Genomic DNA, 27,480 nt, shown 5'->3' on the forward strand with positions numbered 1-27,480 from the left:
TCCTCATATCAGAGAACATTTGGCCTTTGGTTTGGCGGGACTGGCTAATTTCACTTAGCATGATAGCCTCCAGTTCCATCCATTTACTGGCAAATTAATTCCTCTTTATGTCTGAATAATATTCCATTATGTATATGTACCACATTTTCTTTATCCATTCATCTGTTGAAAGGTACCTGGATTGGTTCTATAGCTTGGCTATTGTGAATTGTGCTGACTTTAAGTCCTTTGGGCATGTGCTGAGGAGTGGGTTAACTGGGTCAAATGGTGGTTCCATTCCAAGTTTTCTGAGGAATCTCCATATTGCTTTCTAAAGTGGTTGCACCAATTTGCAGTCCTACCAACCATGTACGAGTGTACGTTTTTCCCCAAGTCCTTGCCAACATTTATTGTTACTTGTGTTCTTGATAATTGCCATTTTGACTGGAGTGAGATGGAATCTCAGTGCAGTTTTAATTTACATTTCTCTAATTGCAAGTGATGTTGAACACTTTTTCATACATTTGTTGACCTTTGTATTTTTTCCTACTGTGAAGTGTCCAGTTCTTTTGCCATTTATTGATTGATTGATTATGTGTGGTGTGTGTGTATATGTGAGTGTGTGTGTATGTACGTAAGTTTTTTGGGTTCTTTATATATCCTGAAGATTAGTGCTCTATCTGAGGTGCAGGTGGCAAAGATTTTCTCCCATTCTGTAGGCTCTCTCTTCATGGTCTTGATTTTTTCCTTTGCTACGAAGAAGTTTTTTAGTTTTATACCACCCCATTTATTAGAAAATCAGTGTCTTACTACTCAATAGAAAACCACATCTCGGACTGGGGTTTTGGCTCCGTGGTAGAGGGCTTACCTAGAACATGTGAGGCACTAGTTTGATCCTCAGCACCACATAAATTAACTAATTAATTTAATTTGATAAAAATATTGTGTCCATCTACAACTAAAAAGATTTTTAAAAAAAGAAAAACAACCCACACCTCCCATTTCCTGTATCACCGGTTACCAGGTACATAATGTCTCACTGAATGCTAAACACCTCTAGGAGGTGGATGACCCTCCAGGAGATGATTGAATTTTCTAAGTTAGTTGGTCCAAAATCCTCTCTTCCCTTGGGCCCTTCAAGAAAATGGGTGGATTTGGGCTGTCTCAGAATAAGGGCTGGTCTTGTTTTGGTATAGACTCTGGTCTGCTTTATCAGTCACTAGTTTCCCTTTCATGTATCAGGCAATGATTTTTTTACCAAAATTCCAACAACAGTGTATATTGTATACATTGAGCCTTATTTAAGAGAGAAAATTCCATTCAGGAAGAGTTTGCCGGGTCTCAGGCAGCCATGATACACACAGGCAGGGCAAGAAGACCTTGAAGGAAGCAAGATCATGAGACGGGGTCAAGAAAATGTCATGAAGGATTCCTGGGAAGGTGGAGCACTAGGTGGGCTAGCATTTGAACAGGTGTGGCAACAGATAACCATGTGAGATTATTGGATACCAAATTTTAAGGTAACACTCAGTAAGAGTACAGTTGATATGACAGGTTGGCCTGAAGAGAGAGAGTCATCTTCAGAGGTAGTTCACACTGAACCTGTACACCCAGGAAACCAGCCATGTGCTTGAGGGACCTATGGTATAAAAGTTCTAGATTGTCTTTTAGAGGAATGTTAGCAGTGCACATCGATGGTAAGGTACCTTAGACTTTGGGGGAAATATTTCCTTAATTTATCTATTTGTTCTCACTCATGTGTGAGACACTGAGGATGTATCAAAACAGATAAGGCTCCTGTCTTCAATTTCCACAAACAGTGATATGGTCAGCCAAAAGATGGACCTTGCCCCATCTAAAAGTTATCCAGGTCAAATAGCTGGACTCTATGAATGTTACCTTATTTGGAAAAAGAGTCTTTGTAGGTATGATTAAAGTAAGGAAATTTTTTATTAGAGCATTATAATTATAAATAGTATTGGGTTCCTTTTGACATAATTATGCATACAAGGAATTTGATTTCAATCCCCATTCATGCTGCCTTTTCCTCCCTCTTCCCTCTCCCTGTCTCCCCCTCTACTCTACTGATCTTCCTTTCACCCCTTTATTTATTTATTTTTTGACTGGTACTCTCTACATATACATAAAACAGATATAACCTTTGGTACATTTATCTATGTATATAACATGATTCTGTTAAATTCATTCTGTATTTCTTTCCCTTTCTCTTCCTCCTTCCCTCCTTCCCTCTCATTCTCCTTCTACTCCACTGACCTTTCCTATATCTTTATATGTCCAGTCCCCTCTCCCACTGCCTTCTTTCCCTCATTTTGCTTTAGCTTCCACATATGGGAGAAAACATTTAACCCCTGATTTTGAGTCTGACATATTTCACTTAGCATGGTGTTCTCCATGTCCATCCATTTACAGGAAAATACCATTATTTCATTCTTCTTTATGGATGAGTAAAACTCCATTGTGTATATATACCACATTTTCTTGACCCATGCATCTGTCAACAGGCATCTGGGTTGATTCCATATGTTGGCTATTGTGCATTGAGCTGCTATAAATATTGAGGTGGCTGATTTTAGTTTTTTTGAATAAATACCAAGAAGTGGGATTGCTGGGTTCTATGGTATTTCCAATCCTAAATTTTTTAGGAATCTCCACACTGCTTTCCAAAGTGGTTATATTACTCTGCAGTCCCAACAACAATGTATGAGTGTACCCTTTTCCCTGCATCCTCACCAGCATTTATTGTTGTTTGTTTATTTTTTGAGGGGGGACAGAGGATTGAACTCATGGGCCCTCAACCACTGAGGCACATCCCCAGCCCTATTTTATACTTTATTTAGAGACAGGGTTTCACTGAGTTGCTTAGCTCCTCGCTTTTGCTGAGGCTGGCTTTGAACTCAGCAATCCTCCTGCCTCAGCCTCCCAAGCCACTGGGATTTCAGGAATGTGCCACCGCACTCAGCTGTTGTTGTTGTATTCTTGGTCATTGCCATTCTGACTGATCATTGCCATATTCCCAGCCCTTTTTATATTTTATTTAGAGACAGGATCTTGCTGAGTTGCTTAAGGCCTCACTGAGTTGCTGAGGCTGGCTTTGAACTTGCAATTGTCCTGCCTCAGCCTGCCAAGCCATTGGGATTACAGATGTGCACCGCTGTACCCAGCCTTAGTATAGTTTTGATTTGCATTTCCCTGATTGCTAGAGATAGTGAACATTTTTTCATATACTTTTTGGCCATTTGTTAAACTAAGGATATTGAGGAAATAATTCTAGATTATCAGATGGGCCATAAATATCATGACAAGTGTTCTTATAGGAAAGAGGTAGAGAATGATTTGATCCACACAGAAGAAGACATGCCAATATGACCATGGAGACAGAGAGTAGAGTGATGCAGCCACAAGCCAAGGAATATCCAGAGCCACCAGAAGATGGAAGAAGGAACAGATTCTTCCCAGAGCCTTCAGAGGGAGCCCAACTGTACTGACACCTTGATTTTGGACTTCTGGCCTCCAGACTCTGAGAGAATAAATTTATGTTGTTTTAAGCCACTGAGTTCCTGGTAATTTTTATAGCAGCCACAGGAAACTGATACGAATGGTATTAGTTCTTCTGGGAATAAACATTGTAAATGTGGAACTGGAAGAACTCAATACCTTACTCAAGGTGACCTGCCTTGTGCTATTAGGGAGGCAAGTTCAAAACATAATTGTAACCCAGTAATAATTATTTAACACTCTGTTTAGAGAAAGCTATGTGGGTGGAAGCAGGGCATGTGGCCCTAGGATATAAAGAAGAAAAGCCAGAAAATTACACATTCCTGTGAATGTCTCAGACTATCAGGCCTGAACTTGGTCGTGGTTAGAAACAAATTCTTTGCTGTGGTAGTGGGGAGGAAAGATGTCCACTGGGCTTTTCTGTGGCCTGGAGTCCCTTCAAGGTCCTGCCTCTTTGCTTTTGATTTCACATAACTAGCCAATGAGCTTGTAGGTGCCTGACCCTGGGCCCCTGGAAGAGAACACGAGGGTTTTGTATGCCAGAAGTTTGCTCTCTTTCTCACATACATAGAGATGATAAAGTTTTCAGCCTGATTTTTCTTGCTTGTGAATTTGATTAGCATGCCTTAGCTAGTAATATCAAGGTTGACGCGACCTTGAGATGGACAAAACTAAAGGTCCCACCCTGACACGCAGTAAAGTTGCCAGGCTCAAGACACACAGGGATTTTGATGTGCAGCCTTTGGGTCTTCCGGATACTATCTAATGTCACTGTTGATCCTTCTGCAACCTCAGGGAATATCACCCTTCTCCCTCAAATCAGTATCTGGGATATGTATTGAGGAATTTTTTCTTAGTGCTCACATGTGGAAAACAGGAACTGCTAAGGGCTGGAGAGAGCTCCTTAATGTGCCCCTTTAGCTCCTCCATGAGTTTCCTGTGGATGGTGTGACAAAGTACACTGTGTCACAAACTGGGTAGTAAAAACCTAGTTGCTTAAAACAACAGAATCTTATTCTCTCACAATTCTGAGAAATACAAGTACAAAATCCACGTGTCAGCAGGGCTGAGTTTCTTGTCTGCCACCTCCTCTGGGGGAGAATCCTTCCTTGTCTTTTTCAGTAAAGCCAGGCATTCCTTGATTTTTGGACACATACATCCAATGTCTGCCTCAGCCTTCACATGGCTTCTCCATGGCTTCTCTTCTGTTTCTTATAAGGGCATTTGTCATTGGGTTTAGGACCCATCCTGATCCAGGAGGACCTCATTTCAACTAACTATGTAAAGACACTATTTCTAAATAAGATCACATTCATAGGTTCTGGATGGACATAAATCATTTTTGGACATATATCATGGGGGGTGGGGTGGCAGGCAATGCAACCCACTACAGGTCTGACGATTGGAAAAGATAACACTGCCAGAGTGCATCTTGGATCAGGCAAAATAAATAGTGTGCTGCACAGACTAAATAGTTCTTAACTTATAAGTGCAAGAACTATAAGACAACATAAGGAAACATGGAAGGAATTGAGAAGCCACCCTATTTAGTGTCAGCAGTGAGACACAAATTGCCTTCTTTTAAGGTCCCTAAAAGCATCATTCCACACTGGGAACAACTGCCTACCCATGGGGCTCCCCTGCCCTCCTCTAGCTGAGATTACTGAAGCAGTATTGCTCTCTACAGGTGGAGCCCGTTCCCACATCACCTGCTGTTCTTTGCTGGTGTGGCCACCTGTCTCCTGGCCCAGGGCCTTCAGAGCTTTGTAGCTTTCCATGGACATTCTGAAAATTATTCCAAAGGCTTCTCTTTTTCTCCTGTTGGGATAGATTTCTCTTTTAAGGGCAGCCCCACCTGTGATTGCTCTGGTTACCGTCTTGACATTTGTGCTTTGAGCTCAAAAGTTCACAGGAGGTGGGTCCTACCCCGTCCCATCCTGGGTGTGAATCATCCCTCTATCCATTGTACCCATGCTGTACACATCATTAGTCACTTAGTATCTATCTGGGTTATCAGATTAACTGTCCAAGTGTCACAGTGTTGTGTTCAAGTAACCCCTACTTTACAGAACAATGGTCCCAAAGCACAATTCAGTGTGAGTTTATTATAGGTATGTATAGATAGGAAAAACGTAGTAGATATAGGATTTAGTACTGTCCATGGAACAGGTGCCCCACCGATAAAGGGAGAAGATCACTCTTCCCTCAACCTGCAGCCCACTAAATTTGCTACATGTACCTTTCACTCCTTTAGCTCTCAAACTTCTTGATCACTTCAGACTTTTTGAATTTAATAAAAATGTATTACATGTGACCACTAACAGGTACAGTGACAGGCCTAGGGAGCCCTCAAGGTTGTAGACAGAGGATAATACCAACTGCTTTTTGTTCTTGTGCAAGATAAAGAACAAATCTTTAGCAACTTCTGATCTGGCCCTGGCCCAGCTCTCCTTTCTTGCTCAAGGTCCCTCAGTCTCTCTCCTCCAGCCATCTCAGCTGAATTTCAATGTCTTGAAATTTCAATATCATGAAAAGTCAATATCACGAAAAGTCTCATGTTCATTCCCATGATGGGGAGGGAGCACACATCACCTACTTAACTCCTCTGTCTCTAATTCCCAGTTCAAGCACTCTCTTCTCAGGAGAACCTGCCACCCCCACACTACCACCCCATTTAGGCTAGATTCTTTTGCAGACTGGTGGGCTCATTTCCCACTTGGTTCAGAATACTTAATTTAGTTTCTAACTCTCCACTTAGGAGTACAATCACTTGACTGTCTTTTCCAGTCTACCCTAAGCTCTGTGGGAGCAGGGACCATAACTGTTTTACTTTACATAACTGGTAAAGTAAAATCCCTATGTATGTAAATAAACATCCCTATGTATGTTTCCTAGCATGGTGTCTGGTTGTGGGCTGTCATCAAACAGGGACAGAAGAAAGGGAAGGAAAGAAGGTATCTTACAAGAGCAGGTCAAGGAGAGAGGAGAAACTAATATATTGCAATGCTTTGAGCAGAGCATTATGGTGGAGTCCCTGTATGTTTTAGGAACATGGAATAGTGGCAATAAACTCATAGGGGTGGGGATGGAGGTGCTGGTGTAAAGTAATCACAAACACCTCTGAAATGATGAATAGGCACCAGCTATGCAGATAAGGAAGAGAATGGCAAAGGGAAGGGCCTTAAACAAAGATGTGAGCTGAGCCAGGTGGTTATGATTGGGAGTAAATGGAGCTTATGGAGACACAGAAAAGCTGAGTTCAGAGAATTAGGACCAGATAACGGAGAATTTGCCTATATCCTGTGGAACTAAAGCCTATTTGGAAAGGGATGAGTTTTAAGTAAAGAAATAGCACAGTAAGATTTCATTTTTAAAAAGATTTCTTTAGGGTTGGGGATAATAACTCAGTGGTAAAGCACTTGACTTGGCTAGTGTGTGGGAGGTCCTGGATTTGATCTCCAGTACTGAAAAAAAAAATCTTCTTTGGGCAGCTAGAACTCTCAGACATGGCTGGTGGTATTATAAAATGGTGTAACCACTCTGGAAAGCTGTTTGTGATTTTCCTATAATGTTTGTAATTTTCCTATAAAGTTAAACTTATCTAACAAACTGGCAAATCTACCCAGACATTTACCTAAAAGAAATGAAAATATCTCTACTATACAAATATTTATGCAAAAACACTCATGACTTTTTTAGAAAAGTCAAAACTGGAAATAATTGAATTTTCCATCAGTAGGTAAATGGAGAAATAAAGTGTGGCCTGTACACCCATACATTTGGCTACTACTCAGCAATATATAGGAGCAGACTGCTGATAAACGCAATAACCTACCTGAATCTCACCAACACTATGTTGAGCTAAAGAATCCAGATACAAAATAACCCATACCATATGATCCTATTTATATACTGTTCAAGAACAGGCAAAACTAATCTATGGTGATAGAAGTCAGGACAGCTGTTGCCTCTGGGTGTCGAAGCTGACTGCAAAGAGTCACAGGAAATTTTCTGGGTGATGGAAATGCTTTAAATCTTGATTGCATTACTGGCTGTGTTCACACCTATCAAGCTGTAGGCTTATAATATGTGTGTCACTGTATGCAAATTATACATCCGATTTTTTAAAAAGTTCTAGGTTAAAAAGACTTCTTTGGAAGTGACATGAAGAATGGTAGAGGAGATTGAGAGTAGACTCGGGAAGACTATAGAAATGCAACTGAGAAATTTTAGGTCCAGAACTTAAGGAATAGCAAGTGAGGTTAGAAAAGCAGGGGATGAATTTCTGGATTATTGAGATGATAGAATTGACAAGACATAAAAAGCGATTAGAGGGAAGCATCAAAAAAACTTTGGTGGTGTGGGTATATTTGATATTTATGTGCTGGGGGGGGGAGATTTTTGGCAATTGGAAATGAATTTCAGAAAGGCTGAGGTTGTTTTTCTTTTGGGACAGCTACATGTCAGGAGCAGAACTAACAATGGATCTGAGGCTCCAGGAGGGTCCTGGGCTGGAAATAAGGACATGGGGTCACGAGGAAAGAGGCTCGTTAAAATCATCATCAATGGAAGTGTATGGATGAAGCAGAAATAGGAGCTAAAAACAGAATCCTGGAAACCTTGACATTTAAAGGGCAGGAGGGAACAAGGAGCCCTTGAAGGAATCTGAGGAGATGTTAAAATGACGTGTCATAGAAGCCAAAAAAGGGGAAAGTGATTCAGGTGTTGTCAAGGTCAGATCAGAAAGAGCTGCTTCCTCCCACTCCTTCTCTCAAGCCCCTCCAATGACCCCTTCTCATGCTACTAGAATGTTTGTCCTACAGGTGGCCAGAGACCTTTCCAAATTAGTGACCTATTAGGCCTTTCCTAATTAGTGACAGCCTCATCTCCTGCAACCTCCCTGCAGTATTTGACCAGATCCCTGAAATTTTCTTCCATAGACATTTGGGACTCTAAAAGTTCCCTGTTACACTCACACCACCCCACCAGGGTTCCTCTTCCTGCTCCCTGAACATAATCATTCCCCCAGGTTCTGTCCCCTTTTTTTCCTTCTGCATCCATTGGTGTGTCTTCTAGTGGTGACACCTGTGTCAGGTGCTGAGGTTGCCAATAAGTTAAACATAGAGCTGGCTCACCAGGAGTTGACAGAGTTTCACAGAGGAAGATGAAAACACATGGCAACAATGCAGTATGGCCACAGTTAAGCCTGGTACAGTGGGGCCTGCCTGTAATCCTGTGATCCCAAAGACTGAGGCAGGAGGATCGTAAGTTCAAGGCCAGCCTGGGCAATTTAGCAAGACCCTGTCTCAAAATAAAAATAAAAAGGGGTAGGGATGCAGCTCAGTGGTAGATTACCCCTGGTTTTAATCCCCAGCACTGAAGAGAAAAAAAGAAAAAGAAAAAAAGGTTTTCGGCAGAGTACTGGGAATATTAAGAGAACAACTGTCCCTAAAAAAGTTAGGAAAGAAACAGAATCATAGATGGCCATCCTTAAGGAGCTCAGTCTGGTCCATCCCACTGGGAGGGCCCTTTGCCTACCTATGACCTCCTCGTTAAGCCTTTCTGTGATTCACAATCCACCTGATTTCACCCTTTCTTTGTTTCACCCTTTACTTCTTTGTTTTTGTTTGTTTGTTTGTTTGTTTGTTTGTTGTGCTGGAGATGGAACCCCTGGCCTCACACATACTAGGCAAGTACTGAGCTACCTTCCCAGCATGGTTTATTTTTTTAATTGACACAAAAATTATACATATTTATGGTATACAACATGATGTTTTAAAACATGCATACATTGTGCATTGGCTAAGTCACACTAATTAACATAAACATTATTTCACATGTTTATTCTTTTGGGGTGAGAACATGTAAAATCTACTTTCTTAGCAATTTTCAATTAATATTACCTATAGTCACCAAGTTGTCCTCATTTCTCCTTCTTCCCAGTCCTGTCCTCCAGCGGATTCTCTTGGATAAGAGTTTGGGTGTGCATATTATCTTCCCAACATACCACACACTAACAGCATACTCTGTTATGTCTCTGGACAAGAAGCATACTCTGCTTTCACTTCATCCAGGCCAGTGGTATCCAATACAGATAAAACATAAGCCATGTGTACAATTTAAAAATGTTTAGTAGCATTTTAAAAACTAAAAACAGAAAAAAAATTAATTTTAATGCATTTATTTTATCAGTATATTCAGAATATTATTTCAATATGTTATCAACATAAAATTATTAAGGAGATGTTTTACTTTTATTTGTGCTACGTCTTCTATATCAAGTGTGTTTCTTACACGAATAGCACATTTCAGCTGGAAAAGCTACATTTCAAGGGCTCACCGTGGTTTATGGCTTCCATACTGGAATATATAGCTCATGCAGGGCACAAGGTAAATGTCCAATAAGTGATTGCACTGAGCAATCTTGTGGGTGCTTTCCATTTACCTCTGATCGTCAGCATCCTTATTAAAAAGGAACTGTTGTCCCAATTTTCTGTATGAGAAAACTGAGTAATGAGTTGCTTGTGCCCAACTGGTAAGTCACAAAGCTCAAATCTGTAACCCAAGTCTGAGTTCAAAGCCTATCCTTAAAATATAATATTTGAGCTGAAAGGTTCTTTAGAAAATTACCCAAACTTCAGCTCCATAGACATCACCTTTTCCCAGCACCTACTCACATATCACACATGTCCTAGGGGCTCAAATATTTGAATGGATAGATCAAGTCTCACTTTATAGATGTGCACATTCAGATCCAGAAAGGGAAGGAAAATGGTCTAGATCACTCAAGAGAGCAAAGTCTGGGCCTAGAACCCTCCTTGATGGTTCCCAGTGTGCTGTTGTTATTGCTTGCCCTTTTGTCCAACAATTGGCGAGCCCCAAGAAACCACAGGAGTTTTGACACCTGAAGCTTTCTTTGTATCAAGAGGAGACTATTTTACAGGTACCCTTTCCCCTGTGTCCATGACTTCAGGACATGCTATAAGTCTTCCTTGTTAATTCCCTTCCCCTCTCTTTACTCTGGCTGCCCAGCAACCTAAAGGACGAGCAGAGCAGCTGAGCCTGGCTATGCGATGAGGAGCCCAGGTCTCCAAGTGAAGCACACGCAGATGAGCAAAGTGCACGGTGTGTGGGCACCACCCCCAGCTTCCATCTCAGGGTCGTGTTCCATCGTGACAACTCGAGCTGTTTCCCTGGCAGGAGGGCAGCACGACTCTCTAGGAGGGTCACGTTGACCAGCATCCAGTGGCTGCCTGCCACGCCTGGATGCCTGGCACCAGAGCCTGGTTGCTGAGGCACCCTCAGGCTTGCTCAGGGCCCAGCCAGTCAGCCTCCTCCTGACAGGGTCATAAGAAATGTCACAGATTATCAAAGCTTAGAATTGCAAGAGAATTTAAAGATCATGCATCCCGGCACTTTCCAAACTATAATGTCCTACAAATCTCCTGGGGATCTTGGTAAAATAGATTTCTGGTTCACCTAGTGTGAGATGGGGTCTGAAAATCTGTATTTCTAACAAGCTCCCAGGTGATGCCAATGCGCCTACTGAAGCAGGGACCACACCTTGGAAAGCAAGGGACTAATCCATCCCTGTCAGCCTTTTGTTGTAGGTGAGAAGACTGAGGGGGGGGCGTAATTAAACTCACAGTACAATGCCCAATAATACTAACTTTATCTACCACCTGTAGAATTCTCTGGCATTTATCAGAGACCACTTGCATCAACACCTTGGTCTTCCAACCACACTGTGGGAAGCAAGAATGTATCTTTTTCTCCTGTGGACCTCTCTTGTTCCCATGCAGGAAGCCACATGAGCTGTGTAAAGCACGTCAGCTCGGGTTAGGACAATTGGGGCTGTCTTTGTGGCAGGTGCTGCTGGGATCAGAATCATAGTGGGCTGAACCCCAGTTTGGGACCAGAAAGACTCAGCGGGTACCAGACCTGAATAGCAAGGTAAGGATAGAAGTGAAATACCCATGGTGCAAGAGTTAGCGAGGCCCCTGGAGGGGTGTATTGAGTCATTCTGAACTCAGTCCATGGCCTGAGAGAGAAAGATGCTGGCTCACCTCATCATCTTGTGCCCAGGGCATGTGACAGGGGCAGTGTGATTGCTTTTCAAGCAAGGAGCCAGGCCCAGCTCTGAGTGTCTCCAAGGGCCCTAACATTTGTTGAATAAACGCGCAAAGGTCAAAAAAGACACAGCAGTAATAACCAAACATATTAAAAGACTCCACATGCTCAGCAATGATTACACACTTGGCAGATCTTTGAGTTAAAAATTAGTTTCTCTTTTGATGCTAGTGAATTGAGTTCTGTTCAAGGCACATATATAGCCAAGCACAAACCCACAGACAGACCACCAAAGAGGATTTCCCATAAATGCTGGAGGTCAGACATATCCCAAGTCTGCCTGTCTGCAGTGGTAGTTATTTTCCCAAATATGATGAAAAAAATATGATGAAAAGACAAGCCATAACTTGGGAGAAAATACTTGCAAAACAGAACTGATAAAGAACCTGTGGCTACAAAAAAATCAGTCTAATTAAAAAGATCTGAAAGACATCACTAAATTGATATGCAGATGTTAAATAAGCACGGTAAAAGATGCTCTATCATTTGTCATCGGGGAAATGTAAATTAAAACGAGATACTACTACACACTTATTAAAATAGTTAAAATCTGGAACGCTGCTAACATCAGATGCTGGCAAGGATGTGGAACAACAGGAACTCTCATTTCGTTGCTGGCGGGAATTCAAAATGGTACAGCCACTTCGGAAGACAGTTTGGCATTTTGTCGCAAAGCTAAACATAGTCTTACTGTATGATCCAGCAACTGCATTCCTTGGTATTTACTCAAATGAGTTGAAAACTATGTCCACACAAAAACCTGCACATGGATGTTTATAGTTATAATTGCCCAAAACTGGAAGTGACCAAAATGTCCTTCAATTGATGAATTTGATGCAGTATTAATCAGCAGAAATGAGACAGCCAGTTATGGAGCCACCAAGAGATATGAAGTTAAATGAATATTATTAAGTGAAAGAAGACAGTCTGAGAAGGCTATATATTATATAATTCCACTTATATGATGTTCTGGAAAAGGTATCAAGACAGTAAAAAAGATCAGGGGTTGCCAAACATTTTGGGAGGACAGAGGGAGAGAGAGACATGAAAAAGGGGGGATTTTTAGGGCTAATAGTTTTACTCTTCTGAATGATAACTGTGATGGTGAATACATGACATTATGGGCTTGTCAAAACCCATTTAGCTGAATACAGTGAGTGAACCCTAATATAAACTATAAACTTTAGTACACTAATGCAACATATTAATAATTGGGGAAAATGTAGAAGGCCAAGAGTGCAGCATGTAAGAATGCTCTGTACTTTCTAATCAATTTTTTTTTTTTTTTGGCAAACCTAAAGCTTCTATAAAAATTTTTTTCACTAATTTTTTTAAACATGTGACTGACTTCCAAGGGAAGATGCTCCACTATGTTTCTCCTTAGGCGCAAAGATGACCTTGTACATTTGCTGCTGGCGGCTCCTGCAACCCAGCTGTCCCCGGCATTGCATCACCTTGTTGAGAACCGTCCTTCGAGTTTGGTGTATTATGGTGGAATACTTTTTAAATTCACAAAGCACACGCATGAGGCTATCCAAGGGCCTTGCATTGTTTTCCAGCCTTTAGAAAGCCATTGAACTAAAAATCTGACGGATAGAAATATGCCTGAGAGAATGCTTTTTTAATTTGCTGATTGTGAACCCTGACCTGAAGGGATGTGTAACTTAGAGTGGATGGTACATGAGTGTAAGGCAGAAAAGTGATTCATACCCTTGAGAGAGGGACAATTGGAGTGGGCAGAAGAGAAAGGAAAGATGGCTCCTCCCACTGTCCCCAGAAGGAAGCAATGACCTGAGTTAGAGAAAGTTGAATTCAAGAGCCCTTTTCCATATTTCCCCCTTGTTGGATTGATCAGGGTCATTTTGGGGGGCAGTGGAGCAGTACTGGGGATTGAACCCAGAGGCATTTAAACACTGAGCCACATCCCCAGTTCTTTTTGTAGTTTTATTTAGAGACAGAGTCTTACCAAGTTGCTCAGGGCTTCACTAAGTTGCTGAGACTGGTTTTGAACTCAAAAACCTCCTACCTCAGCCTCCTGAGCCGCTGGGATTACGGGCATGAGCCACTGCACCGGCTCCTGATCAGAGTCTTGATGCACAAATTTAATGTGACAGTGTATAAATCTTTTTCATTGACAAGCTGTTATTAAATTTACTGTGTGCCTTACATTGATGGCTTCTTAGAGACAGGGAGTGTGGTGGTAACAGTAAAAATTCTTCACATGTTGTACTGTTCTGTCATGAACCAGGATCAAGTGAAATATGACAGAGTGCCTGAGGGTCGATCAGTCAGACATCTTCATTCACTTGTAACAAAACTGAGTTCTGACTCAGGAGTTTGCCAGCTTCACATCTGCTTTGTCTAGCCCATTTTCACACCCACCTCCCATGTAGTCTGTGTTGCTTATTAAGAGAGGCCAGGTGGGTGTTTTGACCAGTTTGCATCTTAGAGTAGTTTTATTGTGTTTTGGGGATCTGAATGCAAACCCTGGTGAGAATACATCTGCAGCTTGGGATTCAAGGCAGATAAGAAAGGGTCACAGATGGACTTAGGGCCAGGAACCTCTGGAAATGAAGAAGGGTTTTCTAAGGAGACAGGCTGAGAATGACGATTGATCCACAGGAGGGTAGGGAGGAGGAGAGGGCAGTGGAGTGAATTTAATCCTCATGGTGTTTCTGAAATTAAGGAGACCCTGATTATGGTTCTTGAGAGAGGGACATGACAGTGACAGTGATATGGGATGGGACGGGTAGGCCAGTGTTCTTCAGGTGGTCAGTCCCCCGGCTACTAAGGAAATTCTGTTCTGTGCCTCCTCAGTCATAATCACTAGGGTGGCCCAGGAATTCACACTCTGTGAGAGGTTTCAGTCCTGGTGCTGCTAGAGCTACTGAGGACACCAGTGGTCTCAAGGCCAGAAGGCCAAACGAAATTGTCTTAGTACCCCTGCCATACACTGGGTAACCGGTCCAGGGTAGGGCCTACTCACCACACCTTTAGGAAGAACACAGTCTTTGTAGTTGTGTGGCCCACACTGACTCATCCTGCCTCCATCCTGACACACCTTCCTCTGTTCCATCCAGGTGGCATTCAGCACAAGCCCTCTTCCACCACTGTTCACACCATACTGCCTTGGGCCCTCCACTGTGAGCGTGGGACTCGAGGGCAGGGATTGCTACGACGGCCTTACACCTCACTATCACTGCATTGTGGTTCCCCTTCCTACCAGCTCTGCAGATGCTAGTTACCAATACTGTGGCCATCCGCAGTGAGAGACCTTGGCTGCTTGCTGTCCAGTCACTACTCTTTGGGGAATGACATTGTTTACAAGGAACTGAGATCCTTCCAGCATCCCCTGAAATTTGTATAGAGAATTATCACATCAGAACATCATGCAGAGGATAGCTGTGATTTGGGGGCTCCCAGAAAGACCTTGTTCTTTAAAGAGATGTGCTGGTGAGTGGCACTTCCCCAGGTCCTCAGTTAAACCAGGCTCTGCCTGATGCCAAGGGGCATTGCGTCACTAATGTTCAAATACAACAGTGTCCACTGCCTGACCCTTGTGCTCACACAAGGACCTGCGATCTATAATAGATTGACTTCCTGGGAATGAGGAGAGGCATGTCCTACAGTGGAGGGGGCAAATCCAGGAAATTCTGGTGTCACTTTAGAGTTTCTAGTAATAGGCACTGCCCTCCATACTGATAGGCTAGTTGTTGAAAGAGAATGACTCTCCCTAAGGTGCCCCTCCTTTGGTGATGATTTTGATCTGGTTGACCAGCACTCTATCACACTTAAGCCAGCTATATTGCACACACTCTCATTACCAACATGTACATCCTGGGGTGTGCGGAGAGCAAGGGCAAGAACTGGTTATGGGATTGGTTTAGTTTGGGGGGTTAGGGTTTATGGCACAAGGAAGAAAACAGGTTCTTCAGGGAATTGGCTGTTGTTGAAACAAGTTATGGAAATTTTGTGATGAGAGTAATTCCTAAGCCCACGAAGTGTTCTCTTTTGGTGTAAGGATATCTGTTACTAGGTTTGGTGTTACCACTACCCTCCATTTTTCTGGTTTTCACTCCAGTGCTCCATGATAAGAGGAGACAACTAAGAAAGTATCCAGGCTTGTCTGCTCCATAACAGCTTGTGATGGATTAAGAGTCTCCCTCAAAGAGGAACTTTCACATTGTGCTGTGGACTGTGAAAACTTGGAAAGCAATTTTGTTTTAACTATTAAAATTTAAAGTACATACTCTTTAGCCAGTAATGCCACTACTGGGAATTTATCTCATATAAGTAAAAATACCAGAATGTAACAAAATGTATACAAGCATTTTTCACAGTGGCAAGAAAAAATAAAAGAAAAAACTAAGAATAAACTGGGTATGAGCAGGGGAATTATTAACTAAATTATGCAGCATTCATACCATGGAATATAATGCAGTTATTAATAAAAGAATGAACTGGAATGTTCCTACTTAACTTAGGAGGGTAGATTTCTACAAGATATTGTTGAATGGAAAAATCAAAAGCAGGTAAGAATGAACAACATACATTTTAAATATAAAATAAACAATGAAATACTTTTTTTTAAGATTGATGAGATTTTTTTATACCTTTATTTTATTTATTTATTTTTAATGTGGTGCTGAGGATCGAACCCAGTGCCTCACACATGCTAAGCGAGCGCTCTACTGCTGAGCCCCAGCCCCAGCCCCAACAATGAAATATTTAATACGCAGTTTTATGAGCACAAAGAAAAAGAAATATACACACAGGTTGTTAACATTGGTATGTACAAGTTCACATGCATGTTGGAGGAGACCAGCAGTGGGGCCATGATGGGGAACAAGCACAAAAGGGAAAAGACCCCACTAAAAACATGAGTTTATCACCACTTTATCACAAAGTTATAGATGTTCATGTGTGTATGTGTGTGTGTGTGTGTGTATGAATTAAGAAATTAGAAAAAAATGTGAATTATTATATACTGATGGAAAATGATGCCCAGCTTTTTGTTGATAAGTGATTAAAGCAAAGTATAGAGCTAATTTTATTTTGTAAAACACAAACTCACAAAAACTAGCCTGTTTATAATAGCACATGCTGGCATAATCCCAAGCAAGGATTTCTATACATGAGATTGACACAGGGTCCTAAAGAGTTGGAGCGCAGAAGGGAGAGGGTTCCAATGGAGGGTGGGAAGAGGTTCAGTTAAAAATACATGTCCTTAACAAACTCCATGAAAAACACAGTGGGCTCAAAAAAATCTTTTTCCTTTATTATTTTACTTTTGGTACTGGTGACTGAACCAATGGTGCTTTTACCCTTGAGCTACACACCCAGACATTTTTAAATTTTTTTTTTTGAGGCAGTCCCACTAAGTTGCTGAGGCTGGCCTTGAACTTGTGATCCTTGTGCCTCAGCCTCCCAAATTGCTGGAATTACAGGGGTGTGCCACAGAGCTCAGCCCAAATCTTTCCCTAACAGATCGCTGGAGGAAGAAGGAGGTGTGTCTCCCAGTGTAGGAAGCATTCAGAGCTTAATCGGTTCTGTCCTATCATCCTATATGTGGAACATGTATAAAACCTTAAATATAGTATGTAGTATATAATATGTAATTATATAATAATACATATTAATTCATATAAGCTCTAGATTGGGATTCCCAACCCATTTTAATACACTTGTGTCAACTCTGTTGAAATATTCACAGAATTGAAAACTCAATGGGTTAATATTTGTAGAGAACTTTTCAGCTTTCAAAACCTTGTTTCATTATTCTCACTTTTTTTTGTTGTTGTTGTTGTTTGTTTGTTTGTTTGTTTGCATTTCTATCTCTGACTCTCTCTCCACCACTATCCCATGAGTTTCTTGAGTGCTGGGACCATGTGTCTCATTTATCTTGATAACTTCAATGTTTAATATAGTCCCTAGAGTATAGAAGTTGCTAATAAATGACTGGGGAATAATGTTTTTTTTTTTTTAAGGGCAAGAAACAAACTCCAAAACCCCTTTATTTAGCTCATGAGACTGTGGTTCATGATCTCAGCAGGACACAGTGGACAGCTCTTCTGGTGTTGGCTAAGCTCACTCACGTGCCTGAGGGACCACTGACTATTGACTGGCCTTGGCTGGGGTGACCAGGGGCAACCATCTTCCTCCGACAGGCAGCCTGGCTTGTGGTTGTAGTGATGGAAGAGGTGAAAAGAGAAAGGGCAAGCCTGGTCACAGAGCGCTTTCATGTTTGTTGACAATCTACTTGAAGCAAAGCAAGTCGCGTGGTCAAGCCCAGGGATAGGGTAAAAGGGCAATGAAAAGTGTATCATGATAGAAGGCATTGAAACATGCAGGTAAGAAATGGAGTCATTTTTACAATCTTACCATGCTTTTGTATTAGAAGTATTGAAGAGCCAGGCATGGTGGCCCACTCCTGTAATCCCAGGGGCCTCAGAGGCTGAGGCAGGAGGATCATGAGTTCAAAACCAACCTCAGCAATTTAGCGAGGCCCTAAGCAACTCAGACCCTGTCTCTAAATAAAATAGAAAAACGGCTGGGGATGTGGCTCAGTGGTTAAGCACCCCTGGGTCCCCGTTCAATCCCTGGTACCAAAAAAAAAAAAAAAAGAAGAAGAAGAAAGAGAACTCTTACCAAAAAATAGTCACTTGCATAGTGCCAGGTCGAATTCAAGGGAAAAGTTAATTTTATCTGGGTTTCTAACATATTTTATTGAACATCATATACAGCAGAACATTGCCTTGAAGAATTGGAGAGTACTTTAAATATGGCATTTACACTTAAAGTTTGCTTCATCAGGGGTAAAAAGGGGTTAGAGTTAGCCACTGCAGCCCCGCTCACTGATGGTGGTTCCCAAAGTCATAGATATTTGAGCTCCACAGAAGCCCCGCAGGTTTCTGGAAGGAAAAGGACATCAGGTTGGAATTGAGAAATGCCTGCTTGCTGGATGGCATTATCTTATGCGTAATCCAGCCAGGGGCAAGGAGCCAATGAATCTTTTGTCCCAGCAGGGTCACATGGTATGTTCAGCTTAGGAAATGGTTGTTGAGAAGCTCAACCTTGGAAAAAAAGGAACTAAAGGGAAGAAAAGGGAAGAAAAGAATTATGATAATGGTTCTCATACTTTTCACCTCAGAATACCTGAAGCACCTTTGGATGGTTTGATCTAGTTTTATGTGATTTATTTTTTTATTATTATTCTTATTTTTTGGTACCGGGGATTGAACTCAGGGGCACTCAACAATTGAGACACATCCCCAGCCCTTTTTTTTTTTTTTTTTGTAGTTTATTTAGAGATAGGGTCTCACTGATTTACTTAGGGGCCTCACTAAGTTGCTGAGGCTGGCTTTAAACTCACAATCCTCCTGCCTCAGCCACCAGAGCTGCTGGGATTACAGGCTTGCACCACCAAGTCCAGCAGTTTTGTGTGGTCTTGTTTTGTGCTTCTCCTGCTTTGTGAGACTGGTAGTAACAGACAGACGTGTGAGTGAAAAAGAGCTAACACTAGAAAGTGAGAGGGGGTCCACAGGAGACCCTGCTGCACCTAAAAGGAGCCACTGTGGGCTCTCTGGTCACTTGTTTAGCAGGTCTGCAGTTAAGAATTTTGCAATAGACTGGAGATTGGAGCAGGAGGACGCTTTGGTGCATGATTGATTTTCTTCATTTTAGCTTCTTGTTCATTGAGCCAGGTATTAATGGGTCAAGGCAACAACAAGGATGACCTTGTGCTGTTGTACAGACACCTTCTCATCTAGCACAAAAACCCAGCCTTCTTCTCCCAGGGGCATTAACATCCAACTGAGTATCAGATTAAACCTCACGTACATGCAATGCAATCTCCAAATAAAATGGCCCAAGGTTTTTTGGGTTTTTTTTAGAGCACATCCTTCAAATTTTCTACCGGCCACTCACCAACATTTGTCCAATCTCATATGAAGCTTATTCAGCTGAGTCTCAGAACATATTGGAAGTGTCTGAATGGGGTCTGATGGACACTAATTACCTATGCGACAACTCCTTCCTACTTTTTCCTTGCTAAGGGAACTGAGATTATGCTTATGGAAACAACATACCTCATCCCCCCAAAATGAGTCATGACTGGTCTAGGCTCTCATAGAATTACTAACCCCTTTGGCCTAGTCTCCTTTGCAGTGTGACCATGTGACACAGCTCTGCCCAGGAAAACATCAGGAGATGTTGGCTGGAGAGTTTAGAAAGAGAATGCCTATTATCTTTGTGTTTGGGAAGCTGGTATGAGAATGTGCAAGCTGGGGCTACAGTAGCCATTCTGCAAACACGGAGTACCAAGCATGAGAAATGCATCACATACAAGATAGAAGAAGAGAACGATAAAAAAGAGTTTGGGTTCTCCGTACACTGAAACCTATAAAATATCAATGGAAAGAAATTATAGAACTCACAAATAAATGGAAAGGTATCTTGTGTTCATGGATTAGAAGAATATTATTAAAATGTCTGTAGTACCCAAAGTCATATCTATACATTCAACCTAATCCGTATTAAAATTCCAGGGGCTTTTTTCACAAACAGAGAGAAAAAAAAAAAAAAACTAAAATATACATGGAATCACAAAAAACTCCAAATAGCCAAAGCAATTTTGTGAAAAAAAAAAAAAGTTGGAGGCATCATACTTTCTGATTTCAAATTATATTACAAAGCTACTGTAATCAAAATAGTATGATACTAGTACAAAAATAAACAGAGAGATCAGTGGGACACAATAGCCAGCAGCAGTGAATCCGTGCATACATAGTCAACTGATTTTCAATAAAGGGTGCCAAGCAAACAATAGATTCTCAATAACTGGTGCTCAGAATACTGGATACTCACATGCAAAAATTTTTAAAATGAAGCTGAACCCTTATCCTGTACACAAAAATCTATTCAAAATGAATTAAAAGCTTAAACATTAATATGTGTTGGCAAGGATATAGAAAAAAAGGGAACCTTTGTCCACTGTTGATAGATATGTATATTAGTGCAACTAGAATGAAAAAAACCAATAAGGGAAATTAAAAATAAAACTGTCATCTGTCCAGCAATTCCACTTATGCATATATATATATATATATATATATATATATATATATATATATATATATATCCAAAGGAAATAAAATCACGATCTTGAAGCAATACCTGCACTCCCACGTTCATTGCAACATTATTCACAATAGCCAAGGCATGGAAATAACGAGAGGCTCTGTGTTAGTTAGTTTTCCATACTAAAACAAATACCTGAGGTAATCAACTTATAAAGAGAAAAGGTTTATTTTGGCTCATTGTTTTATAGGTTGCAATCCAGGATCAAGCAGACCCATTGCTTTTAGGCATTTGGATAGGGTGCTGAATGGCAGTGGCGAGAGCACATCATGGAGCAAAATGGCTTTCCTCATGGCCAGGCAGGAAAAGGAAAAGGAAGAGGCCAGGATCATACTGTCCCCGTTTGAAGGCCCTCCCGCTAGGCCCCCACCTCTTAAAGGCTCCACAGTCTCACAGTAGCACCACCCTGAGGATCAAGCCTTCAACACATGAGCCTTAGGGGGACACTTAAGATCCAAACCAAATATATATCCAGCCTTCACCAACAGATGAATGGATAAGAAAATGTGATGCATATATGTATACACAAATGGAATATTATTCAGGCTTAAAAAGGAAGGAAATCTTTCCATTTGCAACAAGACAGATGAAACTTGAAGACATTACGCTGAGTGAAATATGCCTGGCCATAGGAAGCCAAATACTACATGATCTCCCTTGCATGTGAAATCTAAAAATAATGTTGAATTTGGTTAACAAAGATGTGAATGTTGGTTACCAGGGACTGGTGATGAGGCCAAAGAAAAGATGTTGATAAAAGGGTACAAATTTTCAGTTATAAGATGAATAAGTCCTGGAGACCTGAAGTATATCATGGTGACCAATAATGACTAATGATAATGTGTCATGCCCTTGAAATTTGATTAGAGTAGATCTCAAGTGTCCTCATCACCATTTAAAAAAAAAAGTAAATTTTTTAGGTAATAGAGATGATAACTAGCTAGATAGTGATACTCATTTCACAATAGATACATATGTCAAAATATGGGGGGGTTGTTGTCTTCTTGAGATGGGGTGCTACTATGTTTCTCAAACTGAACTTGAGCTTCTGGGCTCAGGGGATCCTCCCACCTCAGCTCCTGAGTAGCTGAGACTATAGGCTGGCACCACTGCCAGAACTGCATGTTTTACACCCTAATTTACACAATTTTTCTTTGTCAGTCATACCTCAATAAGGTTGGGGGAGGGGAAGAGTGTGGTCCATGGTATTGTTGACCCACTGATCTGGTCGTGAAATCACCTTCCTCCAGCCCCCCTGTTAGAAATGAGGACAGCCTTCACTGCCTCAGCCACAGGAGGTATTCCATGACTTATAAACAAAAGCATTTCTGGCTGATACAGTGCCTCCCTGGTTCTACCGTCTGGCTAGAGGAGGTTCTGCTGGTCACTTCACCAGAGTAGCTTTGCAGTCAGTTACGTTCATCTGCAAAGGAGAGATAAAAATGCCTACTTGATCTCGAGCAAACTGATTCAGGTGATCAGTGTGGTGTGTGCATCAGCAGCTGAGTGTCCTCTAGAAATCTGTTGGAAACGTAAACTTCCAGGTTCCCACTCCAGCCATGCTAAATTAGATATTTCATGGGTGGACTGAGCAAAGCAGGTTTTGATAGGACCCCAGTGAACCACTGATCTGGAGGGTCAAGGTGGAGTGGCTGCACATCAGAAACACATGGGGCATCTAACCGACTTCTCAAACTCTACCTGCAGCATTTCTGCAATGTGGCCTATAAATTTATATTTCCCTAAAGGTCTGAGTAAAACCGGACATGGGAACCAACAAAATGAGTATGAAAACAGGTCACATGCACCAAGGGGCTGTCACTCAAGTAAGGGATAAGAAATAGACATGGGGGTCTCCAGAGGCAGAGGAGCTGCCATAAGGTTTTTTTTCACCTGTAGATGAGGAAATTGAGTATCTGGTCTCAGCAGCCCTGTTTAGCCCTAAAATTCCAGGGACGCCAGCTCAGGAAGGGGAGACTTTGCAGACCTGGCTGCAACAAGCAAACACGGTGCTAGTGAAGGTTAAGACTAACAAACTTCTCAGACGTGTGAGCAACAGGAGGAAGAGGCTGTCATTTTACTAAAGTCGATAAAGCAACCTCATCACCCGCCAGAGCCAGAGCAGTCTATCCAAAGCAGGTTTTGTCTTCTTCCTTTACCAGGTTTATGAGGCAGCAGGTTTGCACTTCAGATGTTCATTTATAGAGTGCTAGACGACACCTGCTTTGTGCTGGGCTTGTGCTTTGGGGGTGGTTTTGTTTGGAAAATATTATTTTAAAATAACATACAGGCTAAGTATTCCCACCATCTTCAGGCATTCTGCCTTCTAGAAATGCACTGCTTGTTAAGGATCGAAGCTCCCAGCTGAAGCAGTTACTCTCTAGTAATGTGATTTTGCCCTCTCTCCTCCCTTACTTTTTCCCTTCTCCTGGAAACAAGGGGAAGAAGGAGGTGTGGGGTCTCTTCCCCACACCCCTGTCTCCCTTCCAGGAAACTGCTTCCTCTTCAGGGCCTCTGCTCCTGCCCCCAGCTGCTATAGAGTGGGGGAGGGGATCCAGGTGCTGCCAGACAACAACCAGCACCTCACTGATCACTTCTAAAGATGACAAGATACCAAGTCATTGTTTTGAAAAGCAAAAGATAAAAAGAGGAAAGGATAGCCAGCCCAGCTATACTCCTAGCTGCTCAGGAGGTTGAGGCAGGAGGACTGCAAGTTCAAAGCCAATTTCAGCAACTCAGTGAGGCCCTAAGCAATTTAGTGAAACCCTGTTTCACAATAAAACATAAAAAAGGCTGGGGATGCAGCTCGTTGATTAAGAGCCCCAGATTCAATCCCTGGTACTAAATAAATAAATATTAAATAGGATGGCATCAAATTATGAAAAAGGAAAGTTAAGCACTTATCCTTTCCCTAAATGAACTATACCTAAGGCTAATCTAATTGTTGAGCAGGCAAAGTTTGTCTTCATAGAAGCTAATTAATGAAGAGGGATCCAATTAGAATATCACCATTTTGCATGGAGTAGAGAGAGAAAAGAAAAAAGAAAAAGGGAATATATTTTTAATAGCACAATTCTGCAAACTTGAATGAATTATCTAGGAAAAAATCATCAATGGCTGTGCATATCACAGAGAAAAGAAGATATGGCATGTCACCTACTGGAAGTTATAACACACCCATAAAGTCTTGTGAGAAAATTTAAACTTGAATCTAGTTAAATTCTACAGATTAGGCTGGGGTTGTGGCTCAGCGGTAGAGCACTCACCTAACACATGAGAGGCCCTGGGTTCGATCCTCAGCACCACATAAAAATAAATAAAATGAAGGTATTGTGTCCAGCTACAATTAAAAAATAAATATTTTTTAAAAAGTCTACAGACTGATCTACATTTCCAGGAAATATAGGTAGGGGACAGAGGGATATGCCAAACACCACTGAAGGGATACCATCACCCCAATCCAGACTGTGGGAACTTTGTGACACAAATGATCCATTTTTCCAATATACTGCATGGGAGAAATGAGATAGGAGGGGAAAACTGCAGATTAAATAAGATTTACGTCATATTAGCCAATCAAAATGTGTGGACTCTGTCTGAATGATTTAACATACTTCTAAAAAATTATAGGCAAAACCAGGGAAATGTGGGCTGGGGTTTGGCTCAGTGGTAGAGTGTTTGCCTAGCATGTGAGAGGCACTGCATTTGATCCTCAGCACCACATTAGAAAAACAAAGGTATCGTGTCCATCTACAACTAAAAAAAATTTTTTTTTAAATAGGGAAATGTAAACAAGGATATTTAATGATACTGAGAAAATATTGTTGACTTGGGGGCAATGATAATTTTCTGGTATGTCTTTCAAAAATAGTCCTTGTCCCTCTCCTTAGAGCTACATAGTCAGACACAGAAGAATGATATGATATCTAGGATTTCTTTCAAAATAATCAATAGTGGTAGGGAGTAAGCGGGGATGTAGAGAAAATAAGACTATCATAAGCTGATAACTGAATTCAGAAGGGAGGGAAATGAAGGCCCTTTATACAGCTCTCTACAATAGTATGTTTGACATTTTCCTTCTTAAAATTAAAATGGTTTGCATCATTTTAATTTCTACTTTATGTATGCATTTTATCTTGGCCATAATGTGTTAGTGCAGTAGCTCATGCTTATTATTTGCTTGCATAGATTTATCAATTTTTACCTGTCTTCACTAGTTAGTATATGCAAAAAGTTTAGATTTTTGTATGTTTTAAAACTTGCCTACTCAGCCAGACTGGAAGGTCCATGAACATAAGGACCTTCCTACTGTATCCTTCACAGCACTAATACTTTATTTTAGCATCTCAACACTAGTTTGAAAATACAAGTTATTAAGACACCATTCTGGAAGCAGGTACTGCCCACCTGACCTTCCAGTTGCAGTATCTCCATCCTGACTTTATTGTCAGGAGAGTTTACACAGATCACATGATCACTCTAGACCAGGAAGATTTGGAGGGGTTTTTTTGTTGTTGTTTAGGTGATTAACCACCAAGCTACATCCTCAAACCTTTTTATTTTTAACTTGGAGACAGGGCCTCACGAAGTTGCTTAGGGTCTAGCTAAGTTGCTAAGGCTGGCCTCGAACTTGTAATCCTCCTGCTTCAACCTTCAGATTACACTGGAGGTTGTAAGATTACTACTGGAGGTTGTAATCACTGGGATTACAGGGATGTGCCACCATGCCTAGCTCAAGACTGTTAACTTGAGAACTTATGAAAAAGAACAGGAAAAAAGTTGAGACTAATTAAATCTTCATTATTGAATGGAGAACTTTACATAATTACTTATAAATTAATATACAATTCCAAATACTGTAGAGGAAATTCTGTTTCCTGTTTAGACCCTCCTTACCAAGGTAACTAAGGCAAAGTGAAATCCTTGTAAGGTGTGACTACAAAACATCTGTTCAGATGCTCCCTAGTGTTGTCCTGGACCCTTTGTCCCAGCTTTCTCCCTCCAATATTTGATGGTTTCCAGGACTGGGTGGTACTCTTCCCAAATAGAAGAGCTCCCCCATCTTCTATTTCCAGTTACTCTATAGTCAAACTTCTCCAGGATTTTTTGAAGCATTTTTAGCTTGAATTCCGTATTCTCCTAGCTACACAGAACTTAAGAGAGCTTCCTCTCTTTGCTCATGAACCACCATCCCCCAGTAAGTCTCAAGGTGGGAGCAGTTTCCCTCCCCCGTGACATACCCATCCTCCCCGTTGGGCTCCCTAGTTGAACCCTCCCTCCTCCGCCCCACTGAGCTTCAGGATTGGGAGAGTGGGTTATATCCTGCCTTGATTTCTTGTAGGAGCATCACTTTGCAGATGAGTGCATCTTATAAAAGAATGGCCCCTTGGAGTTGGCCCCCTCCCCCAATAACTTGTTCAAGATCACCCAGGAGCAGGGTGCGTCTGCATCTGTGTACTTTCTGCTGAATTGTACTGTCTCCCAGAAGACTTTTGGGTAGCACTGTCACATTGTCACATTGATAGAAAAGTATATTCTGTTTACCTAGGCCAAATTTCTAGGAGGAAATCTTATATTCAGCCCTCCAAATGCTTTGGAATGTGCTCAGGTTCAACAGACTGCAATTTTAATTTATAAAAAGTTAGAATTATGATAATTAAAAGCTAGCACTTATATAGCACTTACTATGTGCCAGGCACTGTTCTAAGTATCTTACATACATTGCCTCATTTAGTTAGTTCTATTATTATCCTCATTTTGTAGCTGGGGAAGCTGAGGACAGAGGGATAAGTGGGAGTGAGGTCTGGCCCTAGGCAGTCTGCCTCCAGGGTCTGTCCTCTTAGCTACTTTCTCTGCATCTTTTGTCATTGCAGTTCCAACTAAAAAGATGAAAGAAAAATCTAGAAGAATAGAGAGAACTACAGCTCAGGCTGGGTTTGGGGGGGCAGGGAGCATAGCAGCTTAGTGAAAGCGCTAAGAATGAGAATCCAGAAAACCTGGGTCTAACCTGGCTCTTCCTGTATCTCTGTGTAACACAGAAAAGTCATTTTGTCAGTCTGGCCCTATTTCCTCATCTCTTAAAAAAAAATGAAAATTATGCTGTTGTTATCCCTCTATAGGGTTATTGGAAAAATTCAACATTACTATGAAGAAAAGTGCTACATGGGAGAAAGTGCTAAGGATTCCCATTTTTAGATGAGCTTAGGAGGACTTTGATTTGGCATCTGAAGGTAATAAGTTCCTATTTTTGTTTTCAGGGCACTATATTTGTATGTGTCTTGTAGAACCCACACTTGGAAATGCTGACAGCAGGTTTCAGGACAGCTGAGCCCCACTAGACACCAAGAAAACCCATGGCTCTGGTTGCATCTTTCAACATGACAGATCCACAGTAAGTACTGTTGGGAACTGCTCTCTGCATCCAAAATGTTGCTATAAATCTCCATAAGACCATGATCTTCTACTCAGGCAACCACTGTATACATTTACTTTAACAGGAGGCCACAAAATATGGGGGAAACCTTTCAAAAGCAAGCTCAACACAAGTTTAGGAAGCAATTGAAGGAATTAACAATATGGGAATTCAAGGAAATTTAGAAATCATGAAAGGGTTTTTTAAACCAGCATCAGAACTCTTCAGGGAGAATTGCTTTCAGTTCCCCAAACTTAAGGCACCATGTGGACCAACCACTTTATCTTGCCAAGCACCAGCTTGGT

General features: G+C 41.4%; 1 protein-coding gene across 4 annotated transcripts in view; it reads left to right on the plus strand.

The window, feature by feature from the left end:
* Nucleotides 1-27,480, plus strand: part of Tmem266 (transmembrane protein 266) — a 111,389-nt gene that overhangs the window by 16,099 nt on the left and 67,810 nt on the right. For 3 of the 4 annotated variants that reach the window (XM_046427867.2, XM_046427868.2, XM_058573759.1), the window contains exon 2: nt 27,021-27,154. In XM_046427867.2, the coding sequence (XP_046283823.1) occupies nt 27,117-27,154 (38 nt within the window). In that variant the 5' untranslated portion in view covers nt 27,021-27,116. The remainder of the gene's footprint in view (nt 1-27,020; nt 27,155-27,480) is intronic. The other variant, XM_046427869.2, reaches the window with a different exon arrangement.

This window comes from Marmota monax, unplaced genomic scaffold (assembly GCF_021218885.2).
Source record: "Marmota monax isolate L192 unplaced genomic scaffold, Marmota_monax_Labrador192_F-V1.1 WCK01_AAM20220418_F8-fsc00111, whole genome shotgun sequence".
In the NCBI taxonomy this organism is placed as follows: Eukaryota; Metazoa; Chordata; class Mammalia; order Rodentia; family Sciuridae; genus Marmota; species Marmota monax.